The sequence below is a fragment of the Coloeus monedula genome (assembly GCF_965178545.1).
Source record: "Coloeus monedula genome assembly, chromosome: 23".
In the NCBI taxonomy this organism is placed as follows: Eukaryota; Metazoa; Chordata; class Aves; order Passeriformes; family Corvidae; genus Coloeus; species Coloeus monedula.
The window spans coordinates 2,211,264-2,229,637 of NC_138803.1; the positions used below are offsets into that span (position 1 = coordinate 2,211,264).

General features: G+C 59.4%; 1 protein-coding gene across 1 annotated transcript; it reads left to right on the plus strand.

Annotated features, from left to right (window-relative positions):
• The first annotated feature begins 1,308 nt into the window (after window positions 1-1,308).
• ARL8A (ARF like GTPase 8A) lies at window positions 1,309-16,891 on the plus strand. The gene is made up of 7 exons (XM_082296281.1): window positions 1,309-1,758; window positions 9,447-9,527; window positions 10,471-10,544; window positions 12,795-12,888; window positions 14,062-14,129; window positions 14,866-14,936; window positions 15,060-16,891. Exons 1-7 carry the CDS (start codon window positions 1,636-1,638, stop codon window positions 15,107-15,109), a joined length of 561 nt encoding a protein of 186 aa, XP_082152407.1. The 5' UTR covers window positions 1,309-1,635; the 3' UTR covers window positions 15,110-16,891.
• The last annotated feature ends 1,483 nt before the right edge of the window (window positions 16,892-18,374 follow it).

The window sequence follows — 18,374 nt, forward strand, 5'->3', positions numbered from 1 at the left end:
AGGCATCACCTGGGGAAACTGAGGCCTGAGGCCAAGCACCAGGTCAAAGCACAGCCTCCAAAGCCACAAAACCCATGAGTGAAGGAAACAGCAAGTGGGTGAGGTCTTCTCTGTGCCCATCGAGGTCCCATCACAGCAGGATGCATCTCCCTGGAGCTCCAGGTCCCCCCACCTCACCCACTGCTGTTCCCCGAGTCTCAGGAGCCAGGGTCCCTGCTCGGGCCACCACTGGTGTTACCTTGCCACGCCATCCTTCGGGTGCACCTGCCACCAGCCCTGGGCAAGGGGCACCTGTGGCCAGGGGCAGTTCCTGCCTTGGCTGCTGGCCAGGTGCTGTTTTCTCTGCCACGGCTGTACTCTGGCAGGTTCCTGGGGGCACCAGGAACACTGTGGGACATGGCAGGGACACCTCTTTGTGCTGGTCCTTGATCACTCAGGGGCTAAACCCTGAGCCAGGGGAGCACAAGGACAAGCCACCCCTTACCCACGTGGGCTGGCATAGCCCTGACCTCTCCGTTTCCTTAAGGAACTCGGTTGAGCAACCACATCAAAACCTCCTGGGAATGTCAGACGTGCTCTTGTCTGGAGAGGCAGGTAATATCAGGGGGACGGTGGCATGGGCCGCAGTGGGGCAGGAGGGCAGAGGAGCAGCCCCACGGGCTGGCTCAGTCCTGCTGTGTGTGCCAGGGGTCCCAGTGGCCCTCCCAGGTGTGCAGGAGGGCTGGGGTCCAGGGGGGCTGGTACGGGTGCAGGATTGGGGTGTGCCCAGCGGCACGGCTGGAGGGCACTGCCAAGGCTGCAGGTGACCAGTGCGGAGGTCACTGGGGCACAAGGGCACAGGGCGTGATGGAGATGGGGGTGCCGGGGGTGCTGGGTCAGTGGGCACCAGGAGGAGCTGGGAGCACAGGAGTGCAGGCCGGAGGGATATTGGGGGTGCGGAGGTACTGGGGGTGCAGCAAGTGCAGGGGGCACGGGGAGAAGGCTGCGGAAGGCTTTGGGTGCAGGCTGCCGGGGCGTACAGGTGTGCCGGGGAGCAGAGGTCCCGGGGAGGACGTGCCGGGTCCGGGGTGCAGTGGTGCATCCCCCCTCCGTCAGGCCGTGCTATGATCTGAGAAGGCCGGGATTAGCGAGGGTGCGAGGCTGCAGGGAGTGACCAGGGCAGGGGTGTGGGGTACTCCAGGCTGTCCGGGCTGTCCGGAGGGCTGTCCGGTGCGCGGTGCGGCGGGTCCTCCGGGCCGGCAGGGGGCGCGGCAGCGGCGGCGGGGCAGGCGGCGCGCGGGCCCCACCCGGCGCGGCGGTGCGGCAGCAGGGCCCGCGGCGCGCGGACAATACCGGGGGGCGGCGGCGGCGGCTCGGCCTCCATCGGCACCGCTCGGCGCAGCCCGGACGCATTCGGCCCCGATCGGCTCCGCTCGGCCCTGCCCGGCTCCACCCCGACTGGCCCCGCCCCGACTCGGCCTCGCTCGGCTCCACTCGTCCCCGCTCGGCCCTGCCCGGCCCGGCCCCGCTCGGCTCGGCTAGGCTTGGCTCGGCTCGGCCCGGCCCAGCCCGGCTTGGCTCGGCCCGGCCCTGCCCGGCCCGGCTCCGCACGGCTCAGCTCGGCCCCGCTCAGCGCGGCCCGGCCCGGCCGGCACCATGCTGGCACTCTTCAACAAGCTGCTGGACTGGTTCCGGGCGCTGTTCTGGAAGGAGGAGATGGAACTGACCCTGGTGGGGCTGCAGTACTCGGGCAAGACCACCTTCGTCAACGTTATCGCGGTGAGCCCGGGGGACACCCCGCATCCCCCCATCCCCGACGGGTCACGTGCCCATCCCAGGGCTTCACCTCTGCGCCTTGGACCCCCCAGTGCACCCTCAGTACCCCCCCAGTGCACCCCCAGTGCCCTCCCAGTGCACCCCCACTGCACCCCCAGTGCCCCCCCAGTGCCCCCCCCGTGCACCCCTGCGCCTTCCACCCCCCCTTCGCACCCCTGCTGCACCCTCTTTGCATGCCCCCATTGCACGCCCTGGGTGCTTCTCAGAATGTCTCCGCCCTATCGCACCCCAGCCTGAAAACGCCTTTGGGGAGGGGGTGTGGGGTGCAGCAGTGGGTACGGTGTGGGGTGTGGGGTGCGGGGTGCAGCAGTGGGGTACGGTGTGGGGTGCAGGGTGCAGCAGTGGGTACGGTGTGGGGTGCAGGGTGTGGGGTGCAGGGTGCAGGCCCGGCACGGCCCAGGCAGCCCGCAGCGTTTGCTCCCCGCATCCCCGGAGCCGAGCGCGGTGCTCGCGGCCACAGCCGGAGCAGGGCCTGGGGAAGGGTCCTGGCACCGCCTCGCCCTTCCCGGCCAGTGGACAGCAGCCAGTGCCGGTGCCCCGGACGGGACTGCGGGAGCCTCGGCCCCGGGAGCCGGGAAGCTCCTGCTCTCGTACCCGTAACAGCAGGCGCTTTGTCATCGTCCCCGCCGCCGCCGGGACGCGCAGGTGGGGCCTCATGGCGACCCTGCCGGGCTCGGTGCCACCGGGGTTCCTTGCCTGGGGGCCGGTGTAGGAGGTGTTTGCCTGGCGACCTTCCTCGGGAAGCATTCCCCAGCAGCAGCGTCCTGTGGGTGCCGGCTGCTCTTGCAGCAGCACACGCTCCGCACCCGAGCGGGGCAGCGGCACCCGCCTTAGGTTCCTCCAGCCCTGGCCTCTCCCTGGCTGCGCTGCCTCGTCCACCGGGTCCCTGCTGTGGATCAGGAGCTGCATGTCCTGAATCTCAAAGCCCAGGGCGTGGCTTTGCCCATGGGGATGCTTGGCAGAGTCTCCCCTCTTGCTTTTTGGGTTGTTCTTGTCCTCTCAATACGCGATGGTTCGAGGCGGGAGGAATCCTGAAGGGGTGGATTTGGGCTGTTGCTCCCGGGGGGTTTCATGGAAGGAAGTGGATGCAGATCCATCCTGGTTGCCCCCTGGTCCCTGCACGTTGCTCCAAAGTCCATGTTCGCCATGGCTCCAAAGCCGAGTGAGTTGTTGCTGCTTGCTCAGGGTGCTGGAAGCTGCTGGACTGTCAGAGGGGATTTCCAGCTCGTATGGAGGCTTCGTTGCACTGGAGCCATGCTCTTTGGGAGGTGCTGAGGGATGAAAATGTCCTTCCTGAAGTGTCTAGAGGCAGAGAGAGGACACCCTAAAATGCTTTTCATCCTGGAGACGATGGCACTCCTGCTCTTGAGCTGTTTTGCTGGAAGTCACTGCTCAGTGCTCCGGTCTCCTGCTGGTTCCCCCAGAAACCAACACCAGCCTCTGGGGACAGGGAGCGTTTCGGCTCTGGGGCACTGACTGAGCACCAGTCCTATTTTCAGGGGACCTCTCCCTGTTATTTGTGTGTTTAATAGTCAATTTTTGCAATTCCATGCCAGGGTGGGACGCGGCAGTGCCACGTGTGGGCTGCTCCTGCTCTGGATCCGCTGGATGCTGCTGCCTGTTAACAGCACCCAGACTGCCTTAAAAATGGCAAAGTAATTTAGTGTCGGTTTTAATCACCCAGATAAGCTGTGAAGGGTGATGGAGCTTTATCCCAGACCTGCTGCACAGTTCTGCCTGCACAGGGCTGGAAATCCCAAGGGTTGGTGTTGCTCGGCTCCCTGTTCCCCACGTCTCCTCCTCTCCCAGCTGCATCTGGAGCAGACAGGGCTCAGTGTGGGCTTTGTGGGGTTTGCTTCTGCGAGTAAATACTTTGTGCCTGGCAGTTTTATTGTGGGCAAGACCCCACTGGCAAGACCCATGCACTAGGACACTCTCCACTTAGCCAGGATTGCTGGTGTAGGAAAAAGGGACTTTGAGGAATTATAGCAGCTCTTGAGGCTGCTGAAGTTGGCACCATGGCCTGCTGGTCTGTCGGGTCTGGGGTGGGGTGTTTGAGACCCTCACACAGCAGTCGGGCTCAGGGTGCTGAGTTCAACCTCTCAAGTTATTTGGAAAGTTCAAGTTTTGTGGCAGATGCACACAAAAAGGGGCACCAACTTTTGAGAAGACATCCTGGAAAGAAGGACTTGTTGGGCACAGTGAAATAGAAGCATGACAGAAAATGCCAACCCGACAGGAACTGCCTGAGAAGGTCTGGAGGTGCCTGGCTTTAGGGTGTTGCAATGGGGTTGTCGGAAGGGGAAATAGCTGTGATTTGGGCTTTGTGGGGCGGGAAAAACCTGAAGAAGAATGGGATTTTGGTGTTGTGGGAGAGATCTCACAAGAAGCCTTTCTGGGATTGGACCTGCTCTGGGGGGGTTGGCACCGTCCTTTTCTTTCAGGATTTGTAGCTGCACCTGACTGAAAAGTGGACTCTGGTTCCCTGGAAGGTGGCTGGTTCCCTCCAGCAGCCAGGCTGTGGTTGTGCCAGGCAAGGGCTTTGCTGAAGGCAGCTACGACCAGGGTGACTCCTCCTGGGTCACCTGCCTGGGGACTTTGATTTTCCAGGACTTATTTTTTCTTTTCCTGCCTGTTGAGAGCTGAGGCTTGAAGTCTTGCCTGTAAGGAGAAGTGAAAACTGCAAATACATGTGGTCTTGATTTAACCTGAAGCCAGTGGGCTTTTAGCTGCCTTTATCCCAGTCTGGTGGTGACAAGGGTGACTCGAGGCCACTGAGAGCTCCTCAGCAGGTGCTGGGGCCCAAAACCTGTCAGTGCAGGCCATGGTTAGAACAAGAGGGTGTTGCTGCATTTTAACATCACACGCATTCTATCTGTGCTAGAGCCTTCCAGGAGAGTGAAGCCACAAGTGCCGGGGTGTTGGACATGTGGTGGGAGCTCTGGGGCACCATCCTGTGCTTCAGCCCTGCTTGGAAAGTGATTCAGAGCAGTGCTGCAAGAGGAAGCATGCAGCTCCTGGAGTGAGTTCAGTGGAGGCTGTGAAGATGCTGAGAGGGCTGGTGCGTCTCTCTTATGAGGACAGGCTGAGGGAGCTGGGGCTGTTGAGCCAAACAGCCAAAAAGAGATGGCTGAGAGGGGCCCTCATCAATGTCAGTCAGTGCCTGCAGGGAGGGGTCAGAGGATGCACCAGGCTCTGCTCCCTGGCGCCCAGCAATGGGACAAGAGGCAATGGGCAGAAACTGATGCCCAGGAAGTTTCACCTGACCATGAGGAAGAACTTCTTTCCTGTGCAGTGACTGTGCACTGAACAGGCTGCCCAGACAGGGTGTGGAGTCACCCCTCACTGGAGATATTCCAGAACTGTCTGGGAATAATGCTGTGCCATGTGCTCTGGGATGAACGTGGTTGAGCAGGGAGGTTGGATCAGATGACCCACTGTGGTCCTTCCAACCTGACCCATCCTATGAAACCACATCAGCCTCATATTTGGCACCAGGTAGGCTGGTGGCTGGTGTGGCAGGTAGCCAGTGCTCCAACAGTGAGCCTGATAGTGGCTCAGAGCACTGCAGAGCTCAGCGCCTGTTCCTGGCCATCCTCAGACACATGCCAACCCCTTCACTAGCCACTTGACCCATCTTGGCAGGATGTGCTCTGGTGCCTGAGCCCGAGAGGGAAGGTGCAGCTCCAGGTCTGCAAGGTTCCCAGGGTTTGCTGGGGAGGTAGAGGAGAGAGAGGTGCTGAGGAAGTAGTAGGGAGATGTTGTTCTGATGCATTTGGACCGGTCTGTGTTGACACCCACCTCTGGATGTGTCCCTTGCGTGGGGTCTGGCAGGGCCAGCGTGGGTGGGAGGTGGCCATGGGCTCTCATGCTGCTTCACGGTCCTTCTGCCTCCAGATGCAGCCCCTGGGCCCTCCACAGGTGTGTCTTTGCACCTTAGCTTCGTAATGCAGAAGGTGGTGGGTTTTCTGGTGGGTTTCTCGGTATTTCTGGAAGAGGAGGAGAATCTGTCTGGGGCATGGTTTTGTGTTGCTGCTGCAAGCTCTGTCAACATGAGCCAAGAAAAATGGACAGTGTGGCTTTCCTGAGACAGGATCATAGAGTGATTTGGGTTGGAAGGGACCTTTAAAGATGACCTTGTCCAACATCCCTACCATTGGCAGGCACATACAGAGACACCTTCCACTAGACTGGTTTGCTCCAAGACCCATCCAACCTGACCTTGAACATTTCCAGGGATGGGGGCAGCCACAGCTTCTCTGGGCAACCTGTGCCAGGGCCTCACCTCTCACATCATAAAAAGTTTCTTTCTTCTATCTTTTATATCTAAGTTTCCCTCCATGTTAGAGCTTGGACAGGGTATGGCAGGAGATGCCTGCAGGAGTACCAGTTGTGGGGATGGTCCAGGCAGTGGTGGGAGACACCCAACCCGAGGTGCTCTGGGCTCCTGCCTCTGTCCCACAGAGGGCCATGCTTTGGTGGAGACACAACTGCACAGGGCTGCAGGACAGCCAGCAGTGATTTATCCAGAGCAGGTCACATTAGTTCAGTGTCATCCAGTGAGGAGCAGGGCCTGGCCACCTCAGCCCTGCTGCTCACCAGAGCTGGGGGAGGCTGAGGTGGCTTCTCTGCATGTGCCAGCAAGCCGAGGTCCTGGGCCCGTCTGAGCAAGGGATGATGGCTGAACTGGCAGGTGATGTGGAATCCTTGTGCATGTGTCAGGGGATGGGGCTCAGCGTGAGCTGGGGACACTGCCTGCCCTGGCAAAAGCTGAATTCTGGCCACTTCTCCCAGTAACCCAACTGGAAAGTGTTGGGGCTGGGCAGAAAGGTCACTCGCCTTCCAGGCAGGGCCTTGGGCAGAGCAGTGAGTGACCCTGGCAAAAGCAGTGATGAGCTCGAGTCTGTGAAGACCTGATCTGCCATTTATAGCCACAAAATCCATCTTGCCTGCAACGATTTTTGTGCTTCCCAGTGCAATCCCATTCTTAAGCAATTGGTGTGGCTTGGCATAATCTTCAGAGTCAGCATGGATGATTCATTACATAACAAAAATTTGGGGGAAGAATGTGTCCCGTGAAGCTTTTGCTTGTCTCCATCAGGGTGCTCACTGCTTTCCTGGCAGTGGACCTGTGGATGGCTGAACCCTGCAGGGAGTTGAAGATGTGTTGAAGGCACCAAGGGTGGTTGGAGAGGGAAGAGGGACCACCGTGTTTCCACCACTGAGAGTTGTGTTCAGGGAGAAGCTGATGCAGGAGGAGCTGATGGAGGAGGAGCACGTGCAAGATGCTTCTGTGGGTGCTGGGACAGCAGGGAGCACGTGTGAGCCATCCTGGACCACAAGGCCTTGCATTCCCAGCTTGGCCTGTTTTGGACAGCTCAAGTGGTTTTGTTTCGGCCCCTTGGCCGTGGGCAGCCTGGAGGCAGGTGCTGCAGGGAGAGGGGTTTGGGGCAGGGAGCAAGGCTGTGGTCACTCACACAGACATGCTCTCTCCCACCCATGGAGGAAAGAAGAGGTGACTCCTGACTCCTGCAGCCCACCCCTTCCTGGAAGAAGCTTCTATCACACCAGAACTGTATCTTGTGTGGCTTTTGCACAGCCAGCAGATCGCGTGGTGTGGTCTGGGATCCCTGAGGGAGGTGCCTGCAGCTTCCAAGAAGCTCTTCAGCAATTGCTCTCCATGCCCACTGATCAAAGCCTGAGAATTTCTTAGTTTCATAAAGCTCAGTTGTGTGTTGAACCTCAGTCCATAGGAGACATCCCCTGTGGATCCCTGCCTGCTTCCCCTCCTCTCCCCGTGCCCTTACCCACAGTCCTTTCTGGGTGCAGCGGGGCCTGAACACCCCTTGGCTGCTGGGTTTTACTGCTGAGTGCAAAAGGGATATGAAAAAGGGAAGCAGTGTGTACTGCAGAGCATTTGGAAGAGGTCAGGAAAACCCTGGTGACTTGCTGATGTGGTGCATCTGGAGGAGCCACAGGCTCAACCAGGCACAAAAATCTGCTTATGAGAAAATAGCATAGACTGACTTCCTGTTTTGAAGTTTGTGTTAACTAACAGAAAAGCCCTCAAGAAACGGAGGTTTTAAGGTAGTAAGGACCTGCTAGGATGAGTTTGGCCATGGTTGGTGGTTCCTGCAAGTTTCTGGCATTGATGGCCAAATTCCCTGCAGCTGCATTGTCCTGGCTATCAAACAGTCTTCCCTACTGGCTCCTCAGCATTCCCCAGGATGCATTTACAGGCCATAAGCCTGATGTGAGTCCCAGGGAAGCTGCTGGAGGCAGTGGCTGAGGGGCTGTGCCAGCTCCTGTCCTGCCCCAGCGATGCCACATCACTGCTGGGACTGCCCCTAACATCCCTGCTCCGCCTGGGCCCGTCCCGCTGGAACTGGAGCAGCAAACTGGACGGTGGGGTGGGCATTAGCAGACCCTTCGGTGTGGTGCTGGGCATGTGGGCTCGTGAGCCAGCTTCAGCAGAGGGATGGTCCCTGCTCCCTGCTCCGACAGGCCTGACCCATCCACAGCAGCACTGGGGTGCTCGACCCCCCAGGGATCTCCTGCATCTGATGCATAAACTCAGCAGACATTGGAGCTGCATGAGAGCAGCTTCTGGGGAGGGGGGCCCTTTGTGACCCCCCACGTCACCCAGCACAGGCAGGATGCAGGACTGGGGACCAGCGCAGACAGCACTCTCTTGAAAGCAGAAGTCAGTCTGGTTTGAGCTAGACCATAAGTGATCGGAAGCATGAAACCTGCTGGTGCCCCCAGGACTTGCAACTGGAAAGGAGCTGGAGCAGGAGGTGGCTCTCTGCATGAAAAGCCCAGCCTAAAACCCCGGGGGTCCTTGCAGGACTGCCTCACCAGAGGTCACTGCGCAGGACGAAGGTCTCAGCCTCCTCCCACGAAGGGCTTGGGAGTCACACCTGGAAAGAGCTGGGATGGGCAAGCCCCGAGCCCACCGAGACAACAGAGTGTCCAGGGCTGAGGCTGGCAGCTCGCTGCAGGGCTGGGGACTGCACTGGGGCACCCAGGGCACCTGTGCCCATTGCAGCAGCCACGGCGTCGTGGTTTAGGAATGGTAGTCCCCAGTTTGGTGCTCCCGATGTTCCCGGTTGCTTCCCCTTCCCCCTCCAACTGGAAGCACAAAAGGCAAAGATCACGGGTTGAGATAAGAACAATTTACTAGAAACAGCAACGAGATAAGAAAACAGTAAGAGCAACACTACTAATAACAGCAGTGTACAAAGAGAGGGTGATTTACATGCAAAATGCTCACCAAGCCCGGGACAATGAAACAATGGCTTCCCTCCACCCACCAGGCTTTTTCCCAACTGGAAAAGAACTCAGTCCCTTTTCCCTGGCCATGGCAATGATGTCAGGTGGTACTGAATAACACAGTGTCTTGGCCACATCCCGTCCCTCTGGGCCGGAACCAGGACACACAGCATTCCTGGTGGCACCGTGCCTCCTGGGCTCTGCCTCCTGGCGTGGACCTGCAGGAGGGTTGCACTGTGCCCACAGCAGGGCTGGCAGAGCCTTTGGGGTTATCCCGGGCTGTCAGCCTTGCTGCCCTGCCAGGGCAGGCTGGCCCCGTTCCTCTGCCTCCTAACGCTGTTTCACTTTGTTCCTTGCAGTCAGGACAGTTCAACGAAGACATGATCCCGACAGTGGGCTTCAACATGAGGAAGATCACCAAAGGGAATGTTACCATAAAGGTGAGATGCAGTTGTTACTGCTGGTGAGGGCTCTTGGGATGGAAGGTGGAGGTGAGGGAGATTGGTGGCTGTTCTGCTGGAGGTGGAAGAATTCCAGGCACCCCAGATGCAGCTCATAGAATAGAAGCATAGCATCATTAAGGCTGGATAATCGCTTTAAGATCGAGTCTAAATGTTCCCCCAGGAGTGCCATGTTCACCAATAAACCATGTCTCCAAGTGCCACATCCACATTTTGTTAACATTTCCAGGGATTGTGATTCCACCATCTGGAAGGGAAAGATTTGCCCTGTTAGGGTCCTGCAGGTACCCACCAGGGGAGGTGGTGGGAAGGGGTGTAGGAGATCCAGACTTGGGCAATAAGAGCCAGTTCAGGCTGCAAAGCTGGAGGTTTCTTATGTCTCTGGGACTTACGGATGTGGTCACGCTGCTGAGGGTGGTAGTGCTGGGAAAAACAGGTCATGGCTTGCAGTGGTGGTCTCTGCCTTGGGAGCCAAGGAAAAGGAGGGTTCTACCTGTCTGGATCTTTCAAGGGCCTGGGGTTGTACTGGGAAATAGCTGTTGGACAGACTTGAAAAGCTGGCTGGGGATCTGTGGCTGCTGCAGAAACACGTCTGAGAGTGTGCCGAATGTTCTGAAATGGGAAATGTCTCAGGGCAGTGCCAGGAGGTGTGATGGGCATGGGGAGGAGCAGCCAGCTTGGGCCAAAGGGTCCCTCCATGCCAGCAGAGGCACATTACAGGGGGATTCAGCATCCTCCAGCTGCCCTTCCTGAGGTTTCTCCCTTCTTCATCAAGTCAGGAGCCTCCTCCTGAAATTTGAGCTGAAGAGGAGGAGATGGGGGTGGGTTTGGTTCGTGGCCAAAATGCTCCGGGTGGCCACATGGGGGAGGAAGGAGTGTTGGGCAGGACTGTGGGGGTAACGCTGCCATCTCCCTGTCACAGCTCTGGGACATCGGGGGGCAGCCACGGTTCCGCAGCATGTGGGAGCGATACTGCCGTGGAGTGAGTGCCATCGTGTGAGTATCCCCAGGGCCCTGCTCTCACCCACGTGCTGATGCTGAGCCTTGCTGCTGGCTGGGGGCATCATCCCACCCCGGGGTGCTGGGGGGACAGGGGAGCTGCAGTGCCTTTGCTGCCAGAGCCAGACACCTGTGCCAAGGGGTGGAATCACTGAATCATCCTGGAATCATTAAGGGTGGAAAAGGCCTCGAAGATCATTCGGTCCAACCGTTAGCCCAACACCACCATATTCACCACTAGACCATGTCCCCTGGTGGTTTCTGAACACCTCCAGGGATGGTGACTCCACCACTGCCCTGGGCAGCCTTTGCCAGGGCCTGACCACCCTTTCAGAGAAGAAATTTTCCCCCATATCCAACCTGAACCCCACCTGGTGCAACTTGAGGCCGTTTCCTCTGGTCCTGTAGCTTGTTCCCTGGGAGAAGAGCCCGACCCCCACCTGGCTCCACCCTCTTGTCAGGGATTTGGAGAGACTGAGAAAGTCCCCCCTGAGCCTCCTTTTTTCCAGATACTTCCCCTGGGGACTGATGTCTACATGGGCTTTGAGCAAAGGACAGCCAGGTCCCTCCAGCTGTGGCAGACCCTTCTCTTCCCTTCCAGCATCACTCAGTCCAGCTCTGTTCCTTAGATCTTGCCCTTCCAGGCTCCCATGCGTCCTCTCTGCTGGCTGCTCACTGCTGGGGCTGAGCAGAGCCCAGTGGTGGGGCTCAGCCCTTCCCAGAGGCTGGTTTCCAGGTCAGGATGTTCATGTGCTGCCAGATAAATCTTGTGCTGAGAGCAGGAGTCTCAGTGCAACACCCGCTACTGAGTCAGCAAATCTGAGTGTCCCTGGGCGTCCCCTGCCTGCAAACAGCACAGTGAAAGCAATCCCAGGGAGTCCAGGCTTGGGGTGAGCCTGGCAAGGCATTCTTGGGAAGCAGGTTGCCTATTCCAAAGGACAAATACTGATCCTGGGACACCATACTGGGGTTCCTTAAACCCAGTCAGAAAATGAGATTTATGGGATCTTTTCCAAGTGACTGTGCCCTGAGATTTGGAGGGCTGGTTTCTGTGCTGCCCTTCCCAACTCCAAGCCTTGGCAGGTGAGGAGGAGTGTGGTACTGCTTGTCCTGCATGCTGGGACAGTGGTGTCTGCTCCTGCCCTTGCAGATTGTAACCATGGTGGGACATGGCCTTGGACCTGCAGGAGGGTTTTTATTACACTTTTTATTACAGTGAGCTTTGCTGGAAATGACAAAATCTCTGTCTTCTCACTCCCTTTGCTGGAAATGACAAAATCTCTGTCTTCTCACTCCTTTTGCTGCCTCCTTCCATAATGTCATAATTTTGGCCCACGTAGTTGTCCGGAAACAAAAGGACCTGTCAGCATCCAGGTCACACTCCAGTCTGCCCTCATCACCTCGAGCTGTGTCATGTTCCTTTCCCTTTGCTCTCAGCCCTTTCCCCTGCCCAACATGCCAAGGTCTGGGGCAGTCCCTGGGGGTGTTTTTCCCTCTGGCACCTCGTTCCCATTTTCCTGTGTTAAGCACTTCAGTCGTTAGTAGCTTTTTTCCTATTTTTAAATAACTCCCCACAGCCTGATGAGCTGGTGTTTCTCACTCCTTCTCTCCCAGCCTCTTGATCTTTGAAATCAAGGCTGCTTTGATCGGTTCCTCACCCAAGTTTTGGCTTCACTGACATTCTTTGCAGGATAAAAGTTGCCCTGTAAGAATGAAATCCTTTCCCAAATCTCCTGCTCTGCTCAGAGAAGCATTGCTGGCCACCGGCTTCACATCCATGTGCTCCATGGCCCTTCCCAAGATTACCCCATCGATGGGACAAGGAGCTCCTTCCCCTTCTTGGGTCACTGTCACCTCTCCATCCTCAGCTTCTCTTGCCTTCTCTGCTTGTCCTCTATCCTGGCTGTTTACGTGGGAGCTGCTATGTGCACGAGGACAATGTGTGTCCTGCAGCTTCTCCTGCCTGGGCTTCCCTCACCCAGCCTGTCCCTGCTGTCAGCAGGTTGACACCTGCAGGGACAAGGCTGGGGTGGTCCCCTACTCCCCTGGGAGACATGAGGGGTTTTTAGCTCCACAGCCATCCTTGGGAAGAGGCATCCTGGTGGAAGGATCCTGTTATCGACCCCCTGCATGTCCTGGGGCAGTGAGCTGCCATGGCAGGAGGTTTGGGGGTGGCACGGGCCTCAGCACAGCACGAGGCCGTGAAGACCTGGGCACCTGTGCTTAGGATTGTCCCTTCCCTTGCAGGTACATGGTGGATGCTGCTGACCAGGAGAAGATAGAGGCCTCCAAGAACGAACTGCACAACCTGCTTGACAAGCCGCAGCTCCAGGGCATCCCGGTGAGCTGGTGCCTCGGTCGGTCCCCAGGCTGGGGACTGCCAGGGCTTGCAGAGCAGGTTCAGGAAGGGACATCCCATAAATCTCCTTTTCTTGGAGGCGTCGCTTCCCCGCTGCACTCCCGAGGGAGCCGGCTGGGGCAATGACGCTTTCTAGGTCAGAACTGGGCCAAGCAACAGAGAGGGAGCTTTAGGGCAGCTTTAGGGCACGGATCAGGCCCCCTGGGTGAAATCTGTCCCCTCACATGGATTTGCACCTGATTTATGGTGTGATAGGAAGGTCCCCTCTCCTGGGAGAGGAGCTGCTGGACTGTGACACGTGCAGGAGGTGGGACGTGGTGCAGTGCTGGGCACCCTGTACGTGTCAGGTGGGATGTGCACCAACCCCCCCAAATCAGCATCCTTTGAAAGGAGCTAATTGAAGATCTTGCCATGGATCCCAAATGTCCGCTGCCAGCTAAATTAAGCTCCTGACACACCACGCTGCAGTTGCAGGCCTCTGAAGGCTCTTCTGAGAACAAGCCTCCAGACTGAAGCAGGGGCTGCTGCATCCTGTGCTGCTGCAGAGCCCCAGTGCAGTCCGAGCAGCCACAGCCTCAGCACCGCCCCGTCAGGTGACAGTCACATGGCTGCTCCGGAGGGACAAACCAGCCCTGCTGGGTGGTTATTTTCCTTACACAGTCTCAGAATGCTTTTGTGGCTGTGGAGAGCCTTGAGGGAGAGATCAGTGATGGCACAAACGGCTGATCCTGGTTTGGGCTGGCTGCCTGCAGAGTGGGTTCTACCCGGCATCCACAGCTTGCTCCTGCTGGGCAACGTCAGGGTTGGCCATTTCACTTGACTTTTTGCTCAGAGGCAGTGGGAGGCTCCTGGGAGACCATCCTGGATGGCACAGCAGATGCTGGTACCCTTGAGAGAGGATGTGCTGTGGGAACATCTCCACACTGGGAGTAGAGAGTGCACAGGAGATGCTGTGTACAGGCTAATTAAGGCAGTTAATTGAAGTGCCCTGCCTCCTGAGTGCTGCTGAAGGGGGGTTTCTCTGTCTGGGACATCCTAGTGGGGTAGCCAGGGCTGTCCTGTGTCACAAGCAGGCTCTGCTTCTGAGTGGCAGAAGCAGGTTCCTGCCTGGTCTGGTGGCCGGGTGCTTCAGGTGTCCCCTGTCCTGCCCTGCAGGTCCTCGTCCTGGGCAACAAGCGGGACCTGCCCGGTGCCTTGGATGAGAAGGAGCTCATTGAGAAGATGTAAGTGTGCCAGTGTGACACAGTGTGACCCCTCCCCGTTCTGCCGTGTCCCCACCAGCACCATCACCTGTCTGGGCTGGCACTGTGGTGCCTGGAGTGGCCTGGCACACACGGGTGGCTGGGGATGTCCGAGGTGACACCTTGTGGAGACAGAGAGGAGCTGGAACCACCAGTGCCAGGGCTGGGTCCCACGTGCCACATGGTGGCGTGGGGGCCCGGCCGCAGCATGGCACTGGCTGGTGGAGCTGGTCTCCCCCAGATACCGCACTGGACAGTGGCACTGGGCTCCTCCATGCTGGGGATCTGGGATGCTGCACTGGCTCACAGCATCTCCTCCCCTTCAGCCACCCCTCTGAGCCCCCCTGGCCATGGGCACCTGTGCAGCTCCCATGCTGCCAGCCCTGTGCTGCTCCCAAAAACCTCCCTGCCCCGTCTGGCTGCAGGGCTGGGGGGGACCTATGGGATTTGGTGGCCAGGGTGTCCGTGGGATTGGGTCCATCCTGCCCTGTCACATAGGCCCCCCCCAGACCACCTCTGCCCCTCAGGCATGGAGCGATGGTGCCCTCCCCTGGCTCACGTGCAGCTCCTGGAGAGCCTGGGGAGCTGCTGCCCCTTCAGTGTGCTCTGTCTCAGAGACTGGGTCTGAAGGGACCCTTCAAGGGCTGCCCAGAGGTGTCTCCCACGGCCACCCCACACAGCTCAGAGTCTGCAGTCAGCACTTGCTCCTTTCCCACAGGAACCTCTCTGCCATCCAGGACCGAGAGATCTGTTGCTATTCCATCTCCTGCAAAGAAAAGGACAACATTGGTGAGTGCCGTGGGCTGGGGTCACGGGGGGCGTGGGGGGCAGCCCGTGCCCACGTGCTTGCCCAGGTGTGGGAGGAGGTGACAGCCAGAGGTAGAGGCTGTAAGTGTCCCCTTACCTCTGCAGACATCACCCTACAGTGGCTTATCCAGCACTCGAAGTCCAGGCGAAGCTGAGGTCCCGCGGGCCTGGCTCGGATTGGGAAGATGCCATTGTACAAGCCCACGCCCCTCTCTCCTGCTCTGTCCCTCCAGCTCTCTCTCTAGATGGGTATTTTTAGGGGACCCCAGACTCTGCTCACATTGGGGCAGAATCCTTGTTTTTATTGTAAAGAAGATGTCCGACTGCCCTCCTCTCCCCCTGTCCTCTCCTCCCTTCTCTCTCTCCCTCCATTTTGGCACTGTTCTGTTGTTGTCTGTGTATACAGTATATATATATGTATATATATTTTAATTTTTTAATTTAAGGGATAGTGCTGTTACTGAACTGGGCCCTGTGAGCAGTAGGAAAGCTGGGGCTCCCCAAGGCCAGCCACGGGTCAGCGCTGGGAGGAGGAGGAGGGTGGTAGCAGAAGGCAGCCCTTGGGAATGGGGCTGTGCCAGCTGCAGGTGGGTCCCCTGGGGCTCCCTCTCCCCTTCTCTAGGTGTGCTGCTGCTGCCTCCAGGCAGAGACCACCCTGGGGGTGTTGGAGGTGCCCACCTTGCCCTGCCTGCCTCGGGCTTCAGTGGGGGGGGAGGGTGTGTCATTGCCACCCACAGGCTCCTCACCCCTCCAGGGGACAGGGATTGGTCACAAGCCACTGCCATCAGCCTCCCCCTATTGCCTCCACTTTCCCAACCCCCCCTTGGGGGCCCAGGGCCACTTGTCCCCCTGCCGCACATGGCCCCTGCTCTCCTGCCCTCTGCCCAGCCTGGCTGCTCAGGGGGGAGGATCTGGGGCACTGGTACCAGTGCTGGGGGCCCAGCAATGCCAGCAGCCCCTGGGGGAGCAGGGGGCTGGCACCTGCCTCCCACCCGTCCTGGGGCTGGCTCAACCCCGTGCAGCCTCTCAGGACAGCTGTGCTGGCTCCCCACATGCCAAGTGGCATCGCCTGTGCCCGGCTGGGGCGGCTGGCTCTGCCCTGGCCAGGGACATCCCTTGGGATGCCAGAGAGGGAGGGACACATGGAGGCACCCGGAGACACACTGAGAGCATCTGTGCACTGTCAGTGCTGCTCGCCAGTCCCAGGGGGCTGTGCCCTGTGCCTGCTCCCCATGCCCTGCTCCCCATGCCCTGCTCCCCATGCCCTGCTCCCCATGCTCTGCTCCCCATGCTCTGCTCCCCATGCCCTGCTCCCCATGCTCTGCTCCCCATGCCCTGCTCCCCACTGCCTACTCCCCATGCCACCCCCTGCCCTGCTGCCCTGGCTGGGCCGTACAGGAGCCGTGGGGCAGGGGGCAGCAGGGCTTGTGGGGACGACGGTCAGGTCTGTGTCTGCAGAGGGTGGAGGTCTGTGGAAGTTGTGTGGGGTGAGAAAGGCTGTGGCTGTCCGTGCCATGTCTGTGCCATTGGCTGGGGCTCTGGCCAGGCTGTTTGGGGCCAGTTTGGGGGGACTGGGCTGGCATTGGAGGGTGGGTGTGCAGGAGGAGGCAGCTGCTGGTCCCAGTGCAGGGCTGGGACATAGGGTGGGGATGGCTGGGGGGCTGCAGGGCCCCTCTCAGCCTCTTCCCACTCAGCTCCAGCGCATCAGGCCAGGGATTTATCTTCTGTTCTTGTTTTTGCAGAATTGCACAAAGAGAGGTTTCTTTTTGTTGTTTTTTTTTTTTTTAATTTAATGACTTGTAAAGTGTTGTCACCCCCCACCCCCCCTTTTTTTTTGTAAGAGATATTTTGACTCAGATTTGACCTCTGTTGGGAAATGATTCTTGTAACTGTACAATTTTTTTGCCTCCTAACAATAAATTAACAATTTTGCGTTGCGGGTGTGGTTGTAGTCACGTTTCTTCCTCCCCATCGTTGCCACCCATCCTTCAGGGCCCTGCCTGGAAGGGAGGTCCCAGTCGTCTGGGTGCCACTGGGCATCTGTGGGGTCATGCTCACCCGAGAGGTGCTGGAGGCACCTCTGACGGCTGCAGTTGCTTTGTTTCCTTGGCCTGGGTGCCAAGGCCAGCTCGGACACTCTGTTTGTGGTCATCCCTGCTGCTGGACCTTCCTCTGCCCCTGTCACGTCCCAAGCTGCTGCGGAACCCTGCTGGGTTTGGGGGGGGCTGCAGTGCCCCCTCTCCCTGCTCCCTCCTGGGGGCTGTGCCCACTGCTGCTGGGGTCCCCCTGCCCTGTGTCCTTTGGAGGTGGCCCCATGTCCTCGGGAGGGTGTGGCCATTGCTGCTGGGCTCCCACCGCCCCGTGGCCCCCTGCCCTGCGCTTGTCAGGTGCCCGGGCAGCAGGGTGGGAGCAGGGCCGGGGTTCAGCGCAGCCCCGGGGTGCTGTGCCTGCTGGGGGGGGCCATGTGCTGCCGCAGCCCCCGCCCCGCCCGCGCTCCCCTCCCCACGCGTGCAGCCCCGCAGCACAAGCCTGGCTTTGTTCGCCCTTGGCCCGGGCTCAGGACGGAGCGATGTGGCCCAGGCGCGTGGGAGATGCCCTCCCCCACCACCCCCACTGCCACCGGCCCCTCACCGGGACCCCGCTCACCCCGTGGGCACACGGGGCGCTGGAGGTACGGCCCGGGCTCTGAGCCCCCCTGCCTCCCTGTGCCAAGATGAGACCCCTCTTCTCCCAAGCCGTGGGGCCCAGCACGGGGTGGGGGGGAGGAGGATGAAAGGAAAAACCCAGTTTTGTGCTCTCGAAAGAAAACTGGGGCTTTTGTTTCCCTGGAAACGGGTCTGCGAAAGCAAAGCCCGCGCGGAGCCCGGTGGGTGTTGCGCACAAAGCCCGCAGTGAGCCCCTCGCTTTCACTGCCCGTGGCAACCGTCTCCCTCGCCCCGGCATCTCGGGGGCTGGGGCGGCTGCCAGCAGCTGGGACAAGGAGCTCTAACAGCTCCGGTGGATGGGCTGCCACGGCCAGGCTGCCCTCAGGCAGATCCGTCCCGCCTGCTCCTTGACCCGCCCTGCCCCATGCAGGGGCCGTGGCCAGGGGGTGGGTGTGGGGTTGGAAACCCTGAAGCCCTGAAAGCATCCTCCTGGGACAATGCTGTCCCTGCAGCGGGCACGGGGATGAGGGCCAGGAGCCCTGCGGGGCAGTTTGGGTGAGGTGCACTCACCCCGAGGCTCCCTGAGGGGTGCTGGGGGTGGTGGTCCCACATCTTCCCCCAGCACTGTGCAGCAGCTCCAAGCCGTGGTGCACAGCACACGTGGGGAACCAGCAGGCTGTGGGGCACCTCAGCCCTAGGCTGGGCTGGCTGGGCTTTACTGAGACCAGTTCAAGTCCTACAAATCACCCCAAGCCCAGCGCTTCAGAGGGCACCC

Bases quoted from the DNA above. Each gene is read 5' to 3' on its own strand.
- ARL8A (XM_082296281.1), top strand. From the start codon at position 1,636: ATGCTGGCACTCTTCAACAAGCTGCTGGACTGGTTCCGGGCGCTGTTC. The intron at 12,889-14,061 runs GTGAGCTGGTGC...CCTGCCCTGCAG, and splicing joins CGCAGCTCCAGGGCATCCCG to GTCCTCGTCCTGGGCAACAA. The intron at 14,130-14,865 runs GTAAGTGTGCCA...CCTTTCCCACAG, and splicing joins AAGGAGCTCATTGAGAAGAT to GAACCTCTCTGCCATCCAGG.